We start from the raw sequence: 22,219 nt of genomic DNA on the forward strand, positions 1-22,219 counted from the left end.
CAGAAGATAACCCGTAATAAAAAGATCATATCAAGCTATTTGGAAATTAAAGTTAAAAGCGAAGAAATACTTTCTAACTTACAAACAGATATACTAAAATCTTCCCATTTACACTTGAGGTATACGACGTATCAGAAGGCCTTCCTGAGAAATACGTGCTTGTCTCATTTTACAGTCAGAAAGTAAATGAGATTTACAGAACCAACTTTGGATTTGTGAAGCTTTATCAAACTGAACTGCCGCTGGTCCCAGCAGCTGTTACCCGTAACATCGTATTTAAATAGTGAAAAATGAACAGCTAGTGGACTTTTAGAAAAGGGAAACCATCGAGCTGGAAAATTCCCAGGCAGAATTCCAAAGAAAGCAATGCTCCTTGGGCCTTCTGTTAGCCAGCAGCACACCTCAGCGAGCAGCCAGGGCTTCCAGGCGGCACCCGGTGCCCCACATGGCTGCTGACTAACCCAGAGAGTGCCAAGCCAGTCTCACAAGGGCTCTTGGGCCTCAACAGAACGAGTACAGGGAAGGAAAGACTTTGGTGAACAACGTTTTTCTCCTGTTCACCATCAGATTCATCTTCATCTAATAGCAGCTTCTGAGCAATACGCAGCTGTTATCAGGACAAGACAGAAAGGGAGCAACTGGATCCTCCTACCCTGGGCGAACAGTAGTTTTTTCCCAGAGTATTTTAAAAACAGCATTCAAAAGATCACAGTAAGGACACAGGGAAAGGAGTCCAGCCAGGGTAGCATGGCCCTAGGATGACTGCATCTTCCTAAGCTGATGAAGGAGACCAAAATAAAAGCACCTCCCCTAAACTCCCCACCACCGCTAGAAAGGACACCATGAGATTACCCACGAGATATTCAAACTGAGCCGAGGGTTGAGCAATTACTCAGACAGCTAACTGGCTGTCATTAAGCCATTCCTCCATGCACTGGAGCGGTGCGGAGGTTGCTAGATGGAAAAGCCCAACCCAACACCTGGGACAAACAGCTCACCAAGTTCTGTAGTCATACCAATTTTTTTCTGGAAAGAAGGGATTCTACTAAACAATAAAACTGTCCCGGCAGGATACAACTATGGACCATGCACTCCCCGAGTCCAGCAGAGAAAGCCATGCCAGAGGATCCTGCAGTCCCTTCTCACCCTTATGCAGGCTGCATTTCACTGCAGGGTAGGTTAGCACTTCCCAGAAATGAGCTGCTTCTGATGCCTGCAATGCAGAAGTTTCCTCAGTAGTCAATGATATCTTGGGGGAATACACTGAAAAGGGCAATCCTACCTCTTCCCTCAGTAGGTTTTTCCTGTTTTTATGAGCCTAAAATGAACGTTAAGGAAGCAATTAGAATTACAGTTCTCTCTCTCTCAAAAAGAGTACCTTACTGCTGCCATGATGGGAGCCTACCATGAACTGCAACAGCACAGTTTCAATCGAACAGAAAGGTGTTGCAGCAACAGTGGCAGCCCAGCTGGGGAGGCGAGGGAAGGAGGGCAGCTCACCATCCCACAGGTGGAGCTGGGAATGAGGGTGAGAGCCCTTCTTGTCTTGGAGCCCTAAAATCCTGGTCGCAAGATTCAGGAAAACTGCAGGCACTACCTGCATCTGAAAACTGCTGGAGGAAAGAAACCTATTGGCCAGACAGACTTCCCTTCATCTCCACATCCTGTCTTCTTTCCCTTTTTTTTTTCCCCCTTTAGGTTTTCTTTTTTTTTAGTTTTTTTTCGTTTTTTTTTTTCGTTTTTTTAAACAAACAAACAAAAAAAAGACTTGGCACTTCTCTAACACCCCCTTTTCCAAAATTGTCCATCTGGGATACTGACAGCTCTGTCAATGAGGCAGTTTGCATTCTATGACAAACACTTCTGGATACAAATCATGAAAAGAGCAGTGTGCGAACAGCATCTTCTCCTTGAGGTAGTCTTAGTCATCTCAGTCCCCAGCCCCAAAATACAAAAGAACTAACCCTAACAAACACTGCAACTTTAAACATCTTCACATTCTGTAAACTGCTGGAGAATGCATCTGCTGCATTCATACAGAACCATGTGCATCGTGTTGAAGATCATACATTCAACTCTGTCGTGAAATAAATATATAAGGAAAAAGAGTAAAAAACAAAACAAAAAACAAACAAACAAACAAAAGATTCTTGCTACAAAGGCAGGGACACCCGTTGCCCTGTCTCAGCACTTCCCTCCTGCCTTGATCATGTTTCCCCCATCCTCTGGAGGTGAGCCCGCTCCCTGCCTGAGGCACAGAGTAAGGCACGGGCTGGGGCCAAGCCGGGCTCACTCTTTGCTCACGCTTGTCTTGCAGGAATGCAGAACGGCCTTAAAAAGGAGAGGCAGCTGCTCCAGTGGGACATTCACCATCTTTCCTGTTAAGAAAAAGATCAGAATTAGCAGCCATTCCTGAATCAGATTTCCGAGAGACACCTAAGCCAGCTCCACTGATGACGGTTTTACCTTGAACCTCTCAGAGAAACAGTTAATCATCCTACTGCTGCATTAGACATTTGATACCCATTTGGGCACAACAGGATTTATTATTTACTGAAATGAAAGCTAAATAAATGGGCAAAGTCAGATCAAAATGATTTCTCCACAATGGAGCAGTATTTATAGAAACTGGGAAAGACTAAATCCTGTCTCTCCTCAAACTCCCTTGTTGATCTCAGTGAGTAAATTATGTGAGCTATTATGTGATTATTATCTGGTTTGTTACAACAGGGTAGGACGAAGCACACTGAGCCTTGACACAAGGAGACAAGTATCTTCCTTCACTATAACATCTGGGAACAAACGATGTCTTAATAACACCAGATCCTGCAGATCTAATTAGCGACACAATCGAGCTAGGAACTTCACCTGCATGTCTCAGAGGCGCTGAGGCCCAGAGCAGCTGAGGCAGGGGTTACCTGCAGGTCTGTTGCTGCCCTGCTCACTGAGCATCCCAGGCAGTGTGCAGGGATTTCCCTGCTCCTCCTGAAACAACTCACACCAGGACCACACCTTGGTGCTCCTTGAAACAAAATGCCTCTGAGCCAGGACAGAGCCTGAGTGAAATGCTGAAGTGGGCACTTCGGGGTGAGGCCTAACTCCTTGGGAGCGGGGCACGAGCACACAGCACATGGACCTGGCACAGCAGCACAATGGGGACAACATGCCAAGGAGTCGGCCTGGGTGAGCGACCTGGGGGTGGCGGAGATTGCCTCAAAGCCAGGGGAACAGCTCGAACAGAACGAGGTCTCACATGAACACCCTCCAGCAACGTGAGCAAGGATTCCATTCTCATACGTTAACTTTTTTTTCAAAAGCAAGATTTCATCACTTGCAAATGATCGCAGTGGGAGAAGAGCTCAGAAGTTACCTGCAATATATCGTATCTCTGGCAAACACATCATTAAATCCGGAAAACGGTTTGGCTGGTGTGGGTATTTGTACTCTGTGAAGTCCTGGCAAACGTACCAGTACCGCTTATTCAGCTGCTCCAGTTGGGATGCATTGGTTAAACCCCTAATGTCTGAAAGAGAATATGATCAGAGAGATGAAAACATAAGGAAAACAACTGAGAACAGCAGCAGATTCGTGCTTCTTCAGGAAGGACAGACTGACTTCTAAAACTCATCTGGGTCGCTGTTCTGGAGGCTGAGTGCCCAGTTACACAGCAACTTCGTGTCCGGTGTGTCTGGGCACAAAGCCTCCTTCCACAAAGACATGGATGGGAAGAGCTGAAGCCCTAACCTGCTCATCTTCAGTGCTCAGGGCACTCCTCGCAGATAACAGCTCTAGCAACCTTAAATCCCTGCCTGGCTTCTGTAAAGCAGCTGCATGTCAAGGTTTTGTCCTCACAGCGGATCCAATGTAATACTTCCTCAGTCAGAAACACGGTGATTTTGGCTGTATCATCTTGGCTGAGGAAAGCTTTTGACTATAATTCAAGGTATCATCATATTTCTTCCCATCTGCTTATGAATTACGTCAAACGAGCTTTGCAAACTTGTCAAGTTCTTATTTTAAAATTCAGCTTTATCCATGTCAGGCAATGAACACGAAGGAAAATGGACATTCCCAAGCCATCAGCGTGGCAGGAAGTGCCACTGCCACCTTTCAGCATGATCAGTGACATTTGCTGGGTGTCCTGGGGGGGATCCAATGCATTGGATACGGAAACTATGCGACCCTCACTGCGGGCTCAGTCCTGTGAGACAACCTGACGGAAGAGGCATTTATCTGCTGCCCAAGAGCTGACTTTTAAAAATAATTTTCAGGTATGTCACATAAAAAATTGCGAACTTCAACTAAAAATAAAAGAAGACAGGAAGTTAATGAAAATACATTTTGGAAAACAATGGAGACAGCTAAAGAAGTGTCAGGAAACTGCCCAGGGAAGCAAACCGGAATCTGAGCCCGGGCACACATTGAAGAGTCAGCATTATCTCCTGGTGAAAATGAGTGGGGGAGGAGGGAGTTTTCAGCACATTTTACAGACTGCAACTATCTTTCACAGTATGAAAAACTCTGGGGACATTTATTTCCAAAATTACAGCTGAGCATCATCTATTAAGCATTTTCCTCTCCATATTTGTCTTTGTTTATGCACACGCAACAATAAATACATGTCTCAAGAGGTTCCACAGACATGTAATGGCAACAACCAACTACTGGAAAGGGAATCACAACAAACCTATTGATTCCGAACTATTTCAAGCCCACCACATTTGTTAGGAACTGACCAGGATCTCCTCACATGTTGAAGAACTAATCTACATTTCATTTTGCATTGACTTATTTGAAGATTTTCAAGGGTGTTGCAACAGGCTGAGTGCTGGCTCTAATACATTGGTTAACCAACAGGAAGATACCATTCCTCATTAGGCAGAATTCATTGCCTGCACATAAATTTTCTTTTCCCCTTTAAAGACTTAGCATTAGGAATAGGAAAATATATTGACGAAGACTTTAAATAGGAAGCCAACTAGGTGACCTAAGCATAAATCCTGAACGTAAATCACTTCAAGAGTCAGGAAAACTCTATAAAGGGCAGACCAATTTTACAAAGCCGCCCTCCCAAGCAGAAGAACAAATGCATTTTCAGTTTGGAATCTGTGAAAGATTGTTATTTACGATGGAAAAAATCAGGCAAATTAATTGTTAATTGGCCTAAACAGTTATCTACACCAATATGACTTTCAGAGGACTGGTGAAAAGTTCATTGGCAGCTGGTAAGAAATCGGTCACCCAAATGTTCTCCAGACAAACGTTACCAATCTCCCTGTTACACTCTTACTCTGATGTGAACATTTTAGATACGTTCCAACTGTACCTATGGCACAAGCATTGTCCTTGGTGTCTACATTTGAAGGCAATAAAAGCAACTAAGCAAAGCATTCCTTCACTTCCAGAACTTCCTCACACACGTCTGCTGTCTGCATGACAGCAGAGGGGTTGCAGAGCCCACATCAATCCCTGAGTCTCAGGTCCTTCCTCCAGCAGGACTGATTCCTTCTCTTCACTGACTCACCTTGATTTAGGAAGTTAATGGCTTTCATGCATGCGTACTCCTCGTTGCTGACCTTCAACTGGTTGAATTTGCGAAAGAGGTAGATCAACCGCTCCATCACCTCCATCCCCTCTTCGCTAAATCTGGAGGACAGAGATCACACATCAACATATGCGGGGCACAGATCACATAAGAAAAGCAAGAAGCTCATTTTAGTAACTTCAGAGATTTTTAAATCTTGCAATAGTATTCAAAAACCCTCACCAAAACTGCTTCAAGTCTGCTGGGACTGTTAAATGGAAGTAGAAGGAAGTGCTTCTGTTTATCTCCACCCTGCTCCAGTGTCCAGTGGAGCATGGAACATGCAGTTACCTCTTGTATGCTTACAGGCAGGCTGCTTTGCCTCTCTACACTTGTGTTGCCCCAGGTCTCCATCAGGACAGTGCCTCCCCCTCCCCAGCTCACAGGGCAGGCATCTTCCTTCACTTCGTATTTCCAACACCAGAAGTGCCCACAATTTCTTTTATCTGTGTAATGCCATTTGAATTAACATCACAGAATCACACTGACCCATGCACAACAACACTCCCCAATTATCTAATGGACAGGTGAGGACCACCCATCACCTCCCTAAAATTCCCATGAGTAAATGACAAAGATTCCATATTTCCATACAACCATATTTATTGCTCATTATGCTTTGCTCATCTTCCTCAGCTGAGAGCTTCTCGTGGTGAGACACTGCAGTAAGGCTTGGACCCTCCTCAGAAATACAAATATGCACCAAGACACAAATAACCAACGCAGGTGGAACTCCAGGTTGCAGACACAATGCCTGAGGTGAATCATGCAGTTTAAGTAAGGCTACTTCCTTCTGAAGCCCTCCCTCCAAACAGGCCATGCAGGAGTTGCTGTGCTTTCTACACACACTCTAAAACCCAATGGCAGCAGCACTGCCACCAGCGAGGGCTGTCATGGGCCCACCGCTGGGACCTGCAGCCACCACTACTGCCAGTCCTGAGTTCTCCCTCTGTACAAGGTGCGTTTGCTTCTGAACCCGTGCTGCTCGCACTCAGAGCTCCCAGTTCCCTGCACGGTCGCTCTGCTGTTTGTCAGCACAGCACACAGAGATGGACTATTTGTCACACAGCAGCACGGGCTCAAAGCAAACAGTGAGGAGATACAGTCCCGTGGGGGAGCCCAGTCCAATACACACGACTATAAACATCCAAGAAGTTCTATAAACAGGAGTGGGATGAGATGTTTCCACAAAAACCATCAGCCTCAGACACAGGAAGTCCGTTAAAAACAAGCTGCAGGCTTCCCTCTGAGCTCCCACCCTGGCCAAGAGAAGCCAGGAACCAACAGGTGGCAGAGGGCAGCCCCTCGCAGAGGGAAACCGCCCTTCCACCCCGGGAAGTGGCCCGATGCAGACCCGAGGGCACAGAACCCAGCCCCGTGCTGCAGGGCAGAAGCAGCAGCGAGCTGCAGGGTGCAGAGCAGCTCTGGTGCCTGCAGGCACTGCCCACGTGTGCAAATGGCCAGTACCGGCCTCTCCTGAGTGCCTCTCACCACAACATCACTGGTTTCAAAGAAAGCGTGCATTGCATAAATCCTCAGAAGTGGGACAGAAGTGTTTCGGCAAGCTTCAGCTGCGCTCTGCCATTGTGCCGCACAAAGAATAAGAGCGCAGCCAGAAAGTCAGCTCTGAATAGAACGAAAATAGAACTCTTCTCAGTGAATAACACCTTATTTTGGCATGTATGTTTGTTTACTTCAAAGTTATTTGTAAAATGCACGGTGGAGGTTGGCCTCAGAGAAGTGAAAACAAGCTATCTGAACTTCGGGTCAGTTCTTCAGGAAAGTAATATTGTAAGTGATGAAAGCCTTGTCGGCTAATCTAAAGTTGTACAAGTTTTCTTGCTCTCAAGTTGACATTAAAAATCTTGCAGGTGCAAGATTGCAGAGCTCAAGAAGTTAATGAGCACAAAGACCACTCAGTTGTCTGTGGAGTTTAATTGTTTTTAGAGCATGCATATTTTTACCAGCCACTCATCACTTCATAAATCCAGGAGAGCTCTTCTCTCATTCCTGCAGTTGAACTGTCTTAGTTTTCCATGCATACTTTCCTCCCCCTTTCAAACAAAGCTGTTCTGTTTTTCACAGCCCTATTTCTTCCCTAGGACTGACTCCTCCACACACCTTTCCTCACAGTTTATACCAGGCGAGTTTCTGGCTATGGGTTATCAGGATCAGCTGGGAAGAGGGGGAAGAGAAGTGCTATCAGAAGAGTGCTGGGGGAGGTCAGGAATCCATTCATTTCATATTCACCTACAGAAAACAGTACAAGAAAAGAAAACATTTGATCCAGCCCAGGAGAACGCTCAGCCCGCTGTTAAGAGTGGAATAAGACACAGGAGCTCATCTGATGCGTTCATTGTCACCTACCTAAGCATTAAAGTTGCTCCTGTCATTTTGCAAAATACTGAAATAACCCCAACGAGTTGGACCAGCACAGCTCACAGCAATTGTTTTCAGCTGGCTGCGAGACCAAACTTCATTTTGCAGTAACCACTAATCAGCACTGGAGTTCTCCAAGGAAACAGAAGCTCTTCAAGAAACCCCTCAAGGCAGAAACCTCTCTTCATGAGTTCCTCACAAATTCGAAGGAAACAGCTTGTCAGGAGCGTATGTCCCCCTGCCACATGCAGGCAGTTTCACTATGGATAAGCTGCCACAAAGACAACAGAGACTCAGCCCTCATCTGTGCAGCTTCCCGCAAATGGCTTTTGGTGCGCATTTTCCCATTTTCCTTAATGACAATTAGCGATACTTGAAAAGCTAAATCAGAAGAGACCCCAGCAGCATTCCACTCCTAAGAATGCCTATTTTCACCCTTGTGCACAGATCTCCTCTGAAGGACTTGAGGCTACCGGCTTTGAATCGCCCGTTTCTGAAGGGGGAGGTTCCTCCTTTGTCCTGTTTTCTTACCTCCCGCTCGTATTTATCACAAATTCCAAATGAAACACACTCTTCTCTTTTGAGGCTCTGACCAGGATAGTGCCAACAAAAGGAAGGATGAATATAGGAACAAGTGTTATTGTGCTTCCCTCTGACCCACGCTGCTCCCTGCAGGAGCAGCACCAGGCACAGGATGAATGGCAACAGCCGGGCTGAGCATGGAGCAGGGACCTGCCCCAGGAAACGAGGCACCTGTGGCCAGCCCTCACCTCCCCTGTGGCCCTCAGCAAGTTGGTCTCCAAGGGGTGAAGGGAGATGCTCAAGGAACTGCTTGGTGATACGACGACCTGAGGGGAGAGACGTACTGTAAATCTCTCCTCACTAAACATTTAGGTCCCCCGATGACTCCTGCAATGTTGCCAAGCCTAGCACAGGCAGAGCACCAACAGAGCAAACGATAAAGCAGAAGGTGGGCAGCAGCCTAGGTAAATCCCACCTATTTCATCATGACATTGTGAGATTTTGACTGCTGCCAAAAGGATCTGGTTGGCACCAAGACCACAAAAAGGAAAAAAAAAAAAAGGGAATGAAAACCCAACACCCTGGCCAAAATGATAAATGACAGGCAGGTTACTCAGAGCATCAGATAGTACAGATTACGGAAAAACAACAGCTAAATTGCAACATCTTTACATTTATGAAATCAAAACAATGAAATGGCAATTAATAATGAACACTTTGATAATAAAGACAACCAGCTTTGTGAACAATCTTTCCATTGCCCAAACAATTTTTCAATAAGACCTTCTGTATCTCAGGGTTACGCAGTGTCAGATTAGTTTCATTCTCACCGCAATAAAGGTGGTTTGTAGGGTTGTGCTGAAGTGAGATGGCATTGCTATAGGAGAGCCACCCTCAAGATGATGCAACCAGTACATGTTTTCTCTTACAATGGCCAGAAAGTCTCTGTCTAGCTATTTGCTCAGGCAGCCAGAAGCCTCTCCGGCTGTTAGTGCTGTTAGCTTGAAAACAAAAGCTAAAAATGGACTTTCATCCACACTGCGTTTTTTCTCCCTCACAGTTTGATTTCTACAACTTTCATGAAAGAAATAATAATAAAAAATGGATTTTAAAAATGTAGCAAAGATCCTTAAAGAAGGACGTAGAGAAAGTTCAGGTAAAACTAGGAAGAAATCTGCCATGCGCTGAGAAACACAGAACAGCCACAGAGATTAAGCAGAAAAATTGTCAGTCTCAACAGAAACCACAAACTGAAATCACAGGACATCGACTCCAGCTGCATGACCAAAAGGAAAGTAAACATCCTACACCTCCCTGCAAAAGGAAGCTTTCATTCAGCACTGACTACCACAGCCTGCCACATGCGAAGTCTCAAGCACACACCGTCAGCACAGGACTCCCACCAGCACCTCACCTGTGCAGCTCATCGTCAGAGGGCGAGTACTTGGAGGTGACATCTGCGAGGTCACCAAAGATCTGTTTGCTGTAAACAGTCAGCGAGGAAAGCAGGATCAGCTCCTGCCAGGTGGAGCTGAGCAGGCAGGTATAGTCCTTGATTGAGAGTTCACAGAAGAACGGCAGCTTCTTGATCCAAGCAATCTGCCTGAAAAGCAATTCATCCGCCAGACGACACAACAATGCAAACAGCTCTGCCTGAGTCACTTTATACCTGCAGGCACAGTTAATACGAAGGCATAAAATTAAAAGCACGGAATGACACAATCTGACAAGGCACTTGAAAAGCAAGAAAAATGTCACCAGAACTGGTGTGCGAGCGCCCGGAACGCCGGTGCCCAGAGTGTCACCTGGCGGCGGCAGCGGCGATTGCCAGTGCCTGCTGGGGCCAGAGGAGAAGCTCTGCAGCTGGGGCTCACCCCGGGCACACCCGCAGGCTCCTGGGCACAGGGCAAGTGGTCCCTGCAAGCTGACCCCGCTTTACTCCAGTCCCACGTACTTTTCCAGCCGTGGTGCTTGTCAGCAGCCCTTGTGCACAGCTAGTGCAACCCCAGGGTGAAACCACTGAACTCCGCTGCCGCGCAGCCTCAGCCCAGCACGTACAGCATGAACGACTCTGCGAAGTCCCAGCCACAGGCACGGCCCCGAGGCTCTGGATTGCTGCCTGCAATGCGGCTGCAGCAGCTCCCCGTGCTCCCTGCACCTCCAGCCCCCCACGCAGCACGGCAGCTCACTGCAGCACAGCTCAGGGCTGCACACTCACCCGTCTTCAATGAGCATCGGTGTGCCGAGCGGCTCCAGGTCCTCGGCTGACACCAGCTGGTTGATCAGGCTGTGCGACTGGGGGTCCAGGCTGCGCGTCTGGGGGGGCACCAGCGCCGAGTGAGCAGAATAGCTAAAAAGGTGCGGGAGGTACTGATAGTGCGTGGACACTGGCGTCCCAATATACTGATCCCTGAGTGCAGCGAATCCGTTCAGCTCCACGGACCTACTGGAAAAGGAAAAGCTTTTTAATATACTAAAAGCATTCCGCCTGATTCATTAAAATGTTAAAAACCCACCTACAGAACATGTGGATTAAAACAGAAAAGAAAAAAAATATCAATGAAAGAATGAAAAACCCCTTTGTGTTTAAATCCTACACTGGAAATAACTGAGGTGCAGATCGGGTGCTTCGTGCTGAGCACGGCTCCGGCCAGTTCCTGTGAGCAAAGGGCTGGAGCAGTTGCTGAGCAGCCATTCTGAGCAGACACCCGACTGCAGCGAGCACTTCCACTCCTGCTTTCTTAAAGGGACAGAACTTATGACTGTAAATTAAATAGTTCATATTGGCAGGGAACGCAAATACCTCCTAGCTTACAGTGCAACTGAAAGCAGATGGACTGCAAGCCTGAGATCCTTGCTGTGTCCAATGCTGAATCAGGAGGCCAGCACTAATGGTAGCCCACAATACAACACCACCAATTAGTAACCTAAATGGAATTCATTTATTTTCAAAATCTGAGCACAGTGAAGCAAAAGAGCTTATACAGATTGAGCAGTAAAAGCTAATCAGTTCTCCATAATCTGAAGGAAAAAAAATAAAATCAATACAAATTAAGAGCTCTAGTTCAACTGTTAGAATTTTAACTCAACATTGCCTTTTTTTTTTTTCTATTTCAACATGAGCATTTCACCTCTCAATTCAGTATTTCTCAATCCAGTTACTGTCTTTCCGAAAGTGCACTTAGAGACGTAAGGATGTGCAGCACGTTCAGCTCGCACAGAGGTATTCCCAGTGAACCTCTCCTACACTCATCCCAAGCATCACTCAGGGAAACAGTCAGAATTATTACAAGATGAAACTCTTCCGGAGTTAATTCCCACCTTGAAGATGGAGTAGACACAGGCGAAGGCTGGTTGCTCTCAGAAACTCCATTTCCAGGGGAACTGTGGTCGCTGTCTCCATTGTTGCTCCATGACATGTTTGCCTCTCCCTCAAATTCTTGTCCGGACATAATTCTTTCAATCTCCTCCTCTGATATCTTTCAGAAATAAGATCACTGCAGTTAGTGCCAAGCTGCTGCTTCCACTGAACAGAAAACAAGGCAGAGCTTCCATATGCGAACGCCCACCGCAATGAGCAGGGCTGGAGCCGGCCTGCCCTTGCAGAAACACTTCACTCTTCCTAGAAACACCACGTTCTCCCTTTACATTTAACAACACATATAAAAAATTCTATTTACAGCTGATGTCGGTGACCTTCAGCTCCAGCAGTACAATTCAAGTGTCAATAACAGAGCAGAGAGGAATGGACACACAAAAGGATTATGTCAGACACACACAGCAATGAGCCATAAATCAGCCACTGTCAAAGAGCGCAAAACCACAGAGCAGTTGCAGCCAGTCCATAGAGCATCACTCAGTACTGAGCGTGGTGCAACACTTCAAGGAGCTGCATATGCTCCTGGGGAAGAGTTACATCAGTTGTGAGAAATATGCAACATCGACGTTTTGAGTTGGGGTTTTTTGGTTTGGTTTTTTGTTTGTTTGTTTTTTAAATTCTTTGTATTTCCTCTTAGCAAGGCTGTCTCTGCATGGTGAGACGTTGCACTGACATGATGCAAGAAAGGGCAGTGACCTCTGAACATCATTTTCAAGCACCTAACATTGTTTGAACAGTTTATTCCAGCCCTGGAAAATTGTCAGACAACCACACTGGGTTTACCAGGTACAACATCTGAAGAGTGCAATAATTAAATGCCGCATCCATCCCAGGACATGGAATTGATGGCACGATCCATGGCTCAGCAGTGACCAACCACGCAGAGCTCAGAGGGCCAGGGCCTGCTGTGACTAGCAGAGGCCGTTCTTCTATTAAAGCTGCATTTTGCAGAGAGGCATTAAAAACTGACTCATCACCTGGCCAGAAATAAATGTTTGTTCTTCCTTGATAGACCGACATGGACTTTAAGAATCAATAACTAACAACATAAATATGATGTTTGCAAACAGCAGAAAGTGCTATACGATTTTTATTGTGATTTGAGCTGCATCCCTTCCACTGCTGGCAGCTAGTGGGGCTGCAGGAATTCTTGCCTTCTTCTTGGTCAGTCACAGAGGATCTGCACTTCCTGGCTGCCTGGCTTTTCATGTTTTTCATTTTGCACTGTAGTGAGTAGTGCTTTCATAGGTGTGTTGTCTCAGAAAATGCTTTTGGTGTTCTTTCTGTTTTACTAAAATAAACAGTAAACTTTTTAAAGACTGCTTCTCCAGAAGCCAGCTGGAAACAGCCGTCATGCCTCACACACGCAGTACAGGCTGCTGTGCTGAATTACCTCGCTTTTTACAAGACATCTCCAGACAAGCTATGTCATCAATCAGCAAGACATTTACTGGGAGCTCCTCTTGCAACAACTTAAGAAATTGCAGTGCACAGCCCGCAAGATTTACTGGGAGCTTTGGAGGGATTGAGGTCCCTGTGCTGCTCACGAAGGACAGGTAGCTCTGACGGCTCAAGCAGCAGTGCAGGGATCCCAGGCTGCCCATGCAGGCAGCCACCATGATGCCCCAAGGCTGCAACGCGTCCTCTCCCACAGACAGCAGAGTTGAGCTTTACTTACTTTACTTTTACAGACCTACTGTCTGTGGCACGCACCTGCAGCACACAGGATGGCAAACCCTTGCTGTTAGCAGGAGGCAGGGACAAGTCTGGGGGACCTTTGCCAAAGCAGCACTGCCCCTGCGTCCTGCCAAAGGACTCAGTGCCTCTTTCTCCACTCCAGGGTGTGCTGCTCGTGACTGGCTCCCTGCAGCTAGAATCAGGAGTAATGGCAAGCAAAGCACTTGGAAAATGCACCTCCTGCAGAAATTACTCACCTTCCCCATCCCAAAATGGCCAGCTGCTTGCCTTTCCCCAGCCACAGCAGGGAGAAACCCAGCTGCTGCAGAAATGAGTGCCAAGGTCATCAGAACAAGAACAACAGAGAGCCCTGGAGAAATTTCTGCATGTGCTCACCTGGACAGGTCCAATACTTTTGTTTCTTCCTCCTGGCATGCCATCCTCTCTGATTGCTGAAAGAAGACAACCAAATCTTGATAAGCAACAATGCTATTTTAAAAATAGATATTTACTATTTTTAAACAATTTTTATGTCTTAAAAGATTAATTCTGCTTAAAGTGCATTGGAGCACAGTGATGCTCACCCCAACAGCAACGTATTTCTGTGGCAACAAACATTGCTTGGAGAGTTACGCGAGATTCTTGAGCAACAGAGAATGAAGGAACAATCCGTCCTTTATGACAATTTTATCTTAATTTGAGGGATGGCATACGGAAAGCAACTCTACTGCTCTTCTTGAAATAATTCAATACTAGAAAATGAAATGTGAACAGTAGAACATCTAAGTCCACTCCATTCAGCCTGTGAGGCTGATGCAGGCCCGGCTGCACCCGCACAGACTCCACTGATGCTGTAGACAACACAGAGATAACGCACCTCACTGCAGCTGGCTCACACTGCCGCTGTTCCGGGGGGTCAGCTCTCCCAAAGCAATCACCGAGTTAGCTCCATGCAAGCTATCCATTTAAAATTTGAGTTACTACACTGAGCGAAGCGGTTTCGTTTCAGAAGAACAGCCCGGTTGCTCGGTATAGCAGTTGCGTTCATAAGGCTCTTCAATCAAATTACAGAAAGTTGCAGTGAAGGCCAATTACAGAGGTGCTGCTGGAGCTCTCCTCCCACCGCAGCAAGCCCACAGAAGCAGTGTCTGCAGTGCCTCCATTCCACCTGGTCCCCATCCCCATGTTTATCAGGGCCCAAGCTGTTTCCCAGCGGCCGGGCAGACTTGGCAGCAGGCTCTCCCAGCTGCACCGTGACCTTGTCGCTGTCCCTGTTGTACAGTGCATGGGGATGGGGGGGCTCTCCAGAAGCAGAAAACGAGAGAAAATCTAAGTGAAAATTCCTGTAGCAAGAATTTCTTGTACCTGGAGATGCTTGGCAATACTTTCTATTTGCTGAGATGTTTTGTATGGATATCAGTGAAGATAAACACCCAACTCAGCCTTTGTTGACTAACACCATGCCCTGCTGTTTACAGCTCTGTCTCGGAACTCCTCTGTCTCCCAGATTAAACTGTGCTCAAGATGTTTTGCCTAAGTGCAAGTTTTGTAAGCCTCACTAGCTATGAAAACTGCAAAAAGGTGTTTGGGTTTGCTGGTAGACCATCAAAAGGCTTCCAGAGGGCTGGCTGGTTCAAAACACACATTGCCCAGGAGAGCTGTCATCCTTCCAGCAGGCAGGGCAGCCAAACTCTTCTCAAAGCAAGTTCCTTTCAGAAGCTAAGCTCTATGGCTTATCTGGATTCAAAAATGTAAATCTAGTTATGAAGTAACTTTGCAGCTTGATTATGCAATAATTTTCTCAAATTGGCAAGCCTGTCCCCAGCAGGCAGCACGGGACTCACCGCAGGACCCTGCCAACCTGTCCCTTCCTCACCAACTGCGCTGTGCGTTTGGGAGGTTTCTACCTTGTGAACTCTGCAAATGTTTAGGTGTAGCTCCAAAACCCTGCTGCACACAGCAATCCTGATGTGCTTGCAAAGAGTCCTGAATAACCGCCCACGAGCAGCTGTGTCCCATCCCCACAAAGACGCAGCTGCAGGACGAGGGACCTGCTGGCCAGGAGATGGCAGCGCTGCCCCATGCCACGCAGCTTTGCGCCCGGTGCCAGGACAGACAGCAGCATTGGACACCTGTGGGAGAGCACAAGGTGTTCTCCATAGAATGGGGGCACGCAGCAAAGACCAGCATGGCCTTGGAACCACTGCCAGAGCCTGTGGCCCTGCACAAGGGATCTCCCAGCAGAGTTAGACATTTTACAATACAATGCTCCCATTTATAAAATTCTGATGACAAGATATGCTCCCACCTGTGCAAGACTGAGCTGGGAGGAGCTGGGGCTCCGCCTGCCTTAGGGGCAGGGGTGGGGCAAAGGCAAACCAAAAAATTTGAGATAGGCCAAGATTTATTTAAGTGGTTGCTTATTTAGGCAAATAAAATTTTAATTTTTGATTATTTACGCTGAAAAGGCAAAGGATGATTCTGTCTGAGATCAGCTACAATTTTGTTTTACACCCAAGACTCCACCACTGCCAAGCTCACGTTTCTTTACCTTTCCGGTTCATCCCCATCTGGAGGCATTTGAGCAGCCGGCAGTACTGGCATCTGTTGCGCTGCTTGCGTGACATGACACAGTTCTTGTCTCGGCTGCATCTGTAAACCCGCTTGTTGCAAATGCTCCTTTTGAAAAACCCCTTGCAGCCCTCACAGGAGATGATGCCATAGTGCAGACCCGTGGCTCTGTCCCCGCAGATCAGGCAGGTTCGCTGATCAACCCGGTCATCTGGAAGAGAAGAGAAAGGGCTCTCTGGTCAACAAAACAACTTCACCAAGCCATGTTATCTTTTCCAGTGGGACTGGAGTTGCCCCCGTGGCCACATCCCAAAACCTTTCCAAAACAGTACATTTCACAGGTGCTCATGCTGGAACCCCTCTCCCAGCAGCCCAGGCACCAGCCAGCCCTACTGCCGGGCACAGGAGCATGCAGGGTTCCGTGGCTAAACCATCTCAGCTCACCACATCCCACAGGATTCAAATCCAGGAATTCTCAATAAGTGACAACAAGAACAAAGAACAGTACACCCCAAATTTGTCTCAAAGACAGCCTCTGGAAATGTTCTCTTTCTTAGTCATGATTTACCAGAAATGTACAGCAGTTTGGAAAACCGGGTGCTTCTTGGGTTACAAATTGCACGCAAGTCCCTGCACTGAAAGCACAGAATGCCTGGCAGACACCAGCGGGATGCTGCACCGCACACGGGAAGGTGGCACTGGGATGTGGGGCAGGGAGGGGGACACGGAGACACGGCCACCTCCGCAAAGACCTCACTGTACAACACACGCACCCACATCCTGAGTGTTATTACCAAAACGATAATGAGGTTAAGCTGCCATGACTTGATTTTACTATTCCTTTTCTAAACCTTTGGAAGGCCTCTGGATGACAAAAAATGTAAACTGTATGACCCCCAGCAATAGGCGCTGTCATTTTAAATTCAGTATCTTAAGACTGTAACACCCTCTCTGAGACAGAAGAGGAATGATGCACCGCTCAGCAGGAACCTCTGTGAGCACACAGAAATCTTCACAGACATGGATGTCAAATGGAAAAGAAAAAGTAAATGATGACTAAAGCGACCAACTTTGTTAACCTAGAGGTATGCTCACATCTAAATCCTGCTTCACGTTAAAAGTTAACTGCATTAAAATGATGGCAGCAAATTGCACCGAATTGCTGCAGCCTTAAGCAGCAACAGCTGTCCAACCACAGGCCAGAGGAACCTCTCATATGTCTCCTGCCCCAGGACTTTAACCTAACGAAGTCCTGACTGTGCAGCAGAGCCACGCTCAGAAGGTGGGCACTACTCCTGTGTGCAGTGGGACACATAGATCTGTCGCATCCCTCACTCGGCTTCTTTCCCAAATGTCAGTCATTATGTGGACACATGGACACCCTAGCCTGGCCAGGCATGGGAAGAACTCTGCGTGGGTTTTGGTCACAAGACTCAGGGAACCGCACCTCTGCGTCTCACTGTGCTGTGTTTCCTCTGAGAGCTGGTTAAGAAGGTTTCATTCTGGTATTTCTTAGCCTGAACACAACTAAGCACTGATGTGCACAGCGGCCCGCAGCTTCCACAGGCACCAGGAGGTGGCAATGGCTGCACGGAGTTCCCAGGGATGAGTGCTGCGACCCAGCTCCAGCAGCCACCCTCGGCCCTTCGCACAACAGAGCAAACTGCTTAGAAGGCAGAGGGAAGCACGTACATCCACCAGGGGCCTGATGTGTGGAATCGCTCCTTTGCTGCCTAAGGTTCAAATCACAGAACAGAAACTGCTCCAGAAGCTCCCATAATAGCTATGGCTCAAATCACGGGGAAATGGGGAGCATGCAGCAGTGCCTGGGGAAGTTACCACACACAGCACAAAGCTGGAGAAGCAGGAGAGGAGCAGGAGCTCCCCAGCAGAGCTCTACCCCTAGGCCGTGCCTGCCCGCCCTCAGCCCTGCTGCCTGGGGGGCTGCATCACAGACCCTTCTGTCCGGAGCAGGACAGGAGCCACAGCCAGGTGCTCTCAGATCCTCATCAAATCTGTATCAGCTGACAAACCTCTGGGTAGCTCCTTACTACCAGAGAACACCCGAGCTCAATAGCAATAAACGAGCCAAGCCCATTAGGGTCAGGAACAAAACAGTTTTCAGCTCCACGAGCCAACCAAAAATCTAAGCCAGCTGCTGTTCTCATCCGTGCCTCTCTCCGCAGCTCAAACCCAGTAGTAACCACAACCTACTGGCAGTCATTTTTCAGACTTTGCAATGAATAGCATGCAAGTTCACAAATTTCACTGCAATTGTTCTAGAAACTTAAAATAAAGGCCTGGGCAAAGGAAACACAAACTTTAACTGAAGAAGCCTTTGTGGTGTCATCGCTGCTCCTCAGCACTCCCTGCTCTACAGGACTGACCAGCTCAGGTATGTGCCCCAGGAGGCAGCAGGACCGACCACGAGGCTCTCAGCAGGCTGGGAATCTCGCTGGAGGCCCAGGCACACCCACAGCTGGGAACTGCATCATCTCCACCTCCAGCTCTCTGGTAGCTGAGGGGGCTGAGCAGTGGCCAGCAGACCTCCCTGCAGCACTCGGCGCAGCCCCGGCTCCATTCCTCACCCCTTCCATTCCCGGAGCCGTGAACCCGGCCTGCAGCAGCCCCACACCCTGCACAGTGCTGCAAACCCACTGCCCTCCCCTCGCACAGCACTGCGATCACACGCTGCCATCACACAGGCTGCAAGCCAATGGTGGGGATTTAAATGAGGGCTCATTTCCAGGCACAGCTTTTTGTTATGGGAAGAATAGGGCTGTCGCCAAGAGAACATAGGAAGCACGGCTAACGAAAGCGGCCAGGAATCAGGGCCCTCCCTCGCAGTGCCCACTTCCCCACTTAGCAGGCAGTGGTGTGAGCAACCCCACTGCCGCTGGAACCTCAAGCTGCACGTGCCGTGCTGCAAAAACTCCTCACTGGGATGTTTCCAGATTAAAACTCACCGTAGAACAGTGGCACACATCACGAACAAAGAAACAAACCTCCTGGGAGCAGAGAAAGAGAAACACATGTACCCTGTAAGCTGCTACTCCAACAAAACTGCTGAGAGTTCCAGCGGTTTAAAAAATCCTGCAGGAACTGTGGTCAGGTCCACAATGATCCTACTGCAGCCCACGGGTTTGCCAGCTCCCGACCTTTGCTATTTTTCACGCTATTTAGTGCAAGATCCTCCTGTGAGCCAACACCGGGATCGCTGGGGCTGAGCCTTACAGAGCTTGTAAAGCACAGGTGGAATGAAAGCAGCCTTGCACTGGGGTGCCCTCAGCTCCCTTCACCTTGAAATTTCACGGGAACACTGTAGGAACAACTGTGTGAAGCAAAGAAGCCCTCCCTCCTCCCACTAATTCCTCTGGTTTTAACAGCCACACGTGACAATACTCACTAAGAACCAAAGCCGCTGATAATTAGTTATTCCAAATGGCTTGCATGTGGTTTATCTGGAAACATCCTTCCTTTCAGCTCTCCTGATGGGTCTCACACATAACGGGCTCATACGCGGGATATTCCGGCTTTGTTCTCACCACCTATTGTCGCAGGGGCCACTAAATCAAACAGTTGCTGCCACGACAAAAGCACTCACAAAAATCTCAACCTCATCTTGAACCCTGAAGATTTTTATGGCTACTCTCTCACTAACCCCTCCCCAAAGCCACATTAAAGGATGTATTGTTTTCAAAGGTCATGGTAGGTTTCATACCACGTTTTAATACAACGTAAATTCTACAAGAATATTATGATGTTACACAAGAGTCACACAGACAGTGCGAGGGAGCAGGGGGGACCTCTACTTGTCTGCACAGGAGAAGCCGTGCACTTGTTTTTTAAAAGACTTACTTTTTCCCTCAATGAAATGAGTACTCTTGATAACGCTAAAAAAAAAATAAAATAATAAAAAAAAATCCCTGTGAATTTTCAAGAGGAAATGCCTTAGATTCCTACTGAAGCACACAGCACTCAACTTTCTGGGCACGTTTGTACACAAGCACAGAAAACACAAGTACAGAAAGCATTAAAGCACACAAATGAGCAGAGAAATACATCGCAAATAAAGTGCTGGGACTTGCATTCAGACTTCAGCAAGCATCCATCATCGCTCGCTGCTTTCGGGACAGGCTGGCAGCACCACGCGTGCCGGGGGAACAGATGCCAGCAGTCCCAGGGCTGCAGAAAGGCTCCGCAGCTCAAAAGCACAGCAGCTCCAGCTGCCGCGAAAGCTTTGCCAGGAAACAGAGTCCATGTGCACACGCTCAGAGCACTGCCTGCAGCACCGGGGCTTTGCAACATTGACACCTCTGCACCCCAGAGGCAAGAAGATGTAAAACCCCCACTGGGGATCCCAAAAAGGGAATTTATTGGGATTTAGTTTTGTTGAGAAGCGATGATGGAAGCTGCAGCTCCCAGAAATTCCAGCTTGTGCAACAGAACACACCTTAAAACAGAGAAAACGTCCCCTTGAGAAGAAGATTACAGATGACACTCAGCACTGCAATTTATCAATAGCTTTAACATCTTCACCACCACAGCTCGTTCCTCTGCTTCTTGACTCACCCTCCCTGGAGCTCTGGGCTCACAGCACTGCTCAGCATGCTGAACTCCCAAGCTGCTCCACACCAGCTGCCAGGGGACAGGGAGTACAGCTCACACGTGTTAAATCCCACCCAAACCTCACTTGCCTCTCCCCTCCAATGATGCCTCAAACACCATTGAGCAGACATGCTGAGATCACTTTTCCCCTTTCTCTTACCTAGCAATTTCTTTCACTTTCTTTTCCTTTCAAGAAAAACAGTGACTGAGCTGCTGGGGCCCGGGCATCGCCCTGGGGAGCTGACACCAACCATGGGAAAGGTTAATGCACGCGGACAGCCTCAGGAAAGAAAAGGGAAGGGGGGGCGAATAGGCAGTCTGCCGCCTCTTTCTTCCTACTGTAAAAAGATGTCATGCTAAGGAGGCACAGAGTGCTCAGTCAGTGCACCTATGTGTGCTACCTCACCCACTAATTGCAACCAACGCATACAGATGCATTCCATATCGATTTATTCCTGCAGAAGGATTTAGCCAGAAGAAATCCCCCATCCAGAAATCAGGGGAACCCCGTGACTCTATGCAGGGACAGACGTCCCAGCAGAAGGGCCACCACCAGAGCCGTACGGCTCACCTGGAGCGCAGCCTGTGGCAACGAGCATGGCACAGCTCGGCACAGCCCGGCACGGCCAGCTGCACAAAGCCCCGGGAACAAAAGCCCATTTCACCAAACTGTGCCCCAGCGCAGGGAACGGCAGCCTGCAGCTGCGGGGGGGGAGCTCTGCTCACAGCGCGCACATCAACACAGAGCTCCGCTTCCTCAGCCATCAACTTTCTGTTATCCCAGATATAAAAAAAAAAAACAAAAACCACTGCTGTTCCAGCACGGCCATATGCTCTTGATTAAAATCTGATTGAGACCATTTTTTTAAAATTGGTAAGTTGCAAAGCGGTAAGATTACAGCTTCCCTTCCTACAATGACTGCGCTACCGAGGCCAGCTGGACGAGCGAGCACAGCGCTGTGCGGCAGGGATGCCGGGTTAAGGCAGGCCGGCCGGGAGCCGCAGGAAGGCCGATCCGGCACAAGGCAGCTCGGGCCGGGAGCACCCGACGCGTTTCCCTTCAGTGCTTTCACACGAAGTATTTCTGCCCCGACTCCGAAGCGCATTAAGCGGGGCTTTACCACCGCCTTCGATCACGGGGAAAAAAAAAAAGCCGTGAAGTGTCCGCGAAGTAGCGCTGGTCCCGGGGGGGGTGGAGCTGCCTTATCGGGAGCCTGCATGACCCCGGTACCATCCGTAATTAACGATACTAAAAAAAGCTCTTCCAGATGGTCCAACGGATTAGGAAGTTTCAAACACAAACAAATCAGGCCACAGAACAAACGATTTTGTTTTAATTGCGCGCCGCGCCGGGCAGAGCGCAGCTCCGAGCGCCGGGCCGCCGTAACCCAGCAGCGCTGCGCAACAAAGCGCCGCGCTCGGCTCTCAGCTCCCCGCTCCCACCGCCCGCTCCGGACCCGCAGCGCGCAGCCGGGCGGAGCGCGGGCAGCGCGGTCCCG

At 48.3% G+C, this 22,219-nt stretch overlaps 1 protein-coding gene across 2 annotated transcripts in view; it reads right to left on the minus strand.

Annotated features, from left to right (window-relative positions):
- Positions 1–1,739: 1,739 nt before the first annotated feature.
- Positions 1,740–22,219, minus strand: part of NR6A1 (nuclear receptor subfamily 6 group A member 1) — a 54,976-nt gene continuing 34,496 nt past the window's right edge. The window contains exons 2-9 of one of the 2 annotated variants that reach the window (XM_031556250.1): positions 16,093–16,323; positions 13,938–13,993; positions 11,807–11,964; positions 10,704–10,928; positions 9,900–10,154; positions 5,525–5,646; positions 3,371–3,523; positions 1,740–2,378 (exon numbers count right to left, since the gene is read on the minus strand). In XM_031556250.1, the coding sequence (XP_031412110.1) occupies positions 2,290–2,378; positions 3,371–3,523; positions 5,525–5,646; positions 9,900–10,154; positions 10,704–10,928; positions 11,807–11,964; positions 13,938–13,993; positions 16,093–16,323 (1,289 nt within the window). In that variant the 3' untranslated portion in view covers positions 1,740–2,289. Of the gene's footprint in view, positions 2,379–3,370; positions 3,524–5,524; positions 5,647–9,899; positions 10,155–10,703; positions 10,932–11,806; positions 11,965–13,937; positions 13,994–16,092; positions 16,324–22,219 lie in introns of both variants that reach the window. The other variant, XM_010721066.3, reaches the window with a different exon arrangement.

This window comes from Meleagris gallopavo, chromosome 19, assembly GCF_000146605.3.
Source record: "Meleagris gallopavo isolate NT-WF06-2002-E0010 breed Aviagen turkey brand Nicholas breeding stock chromosome 19, Turkey_5.1, whole genome shotgun sequence".
Classification (NCBI taxonomy): Eukaryota; Metazoa; Chordata; class Aves; order Galliformes; family Phasianidae; genus Meleagris; species Meleagris gallopavo.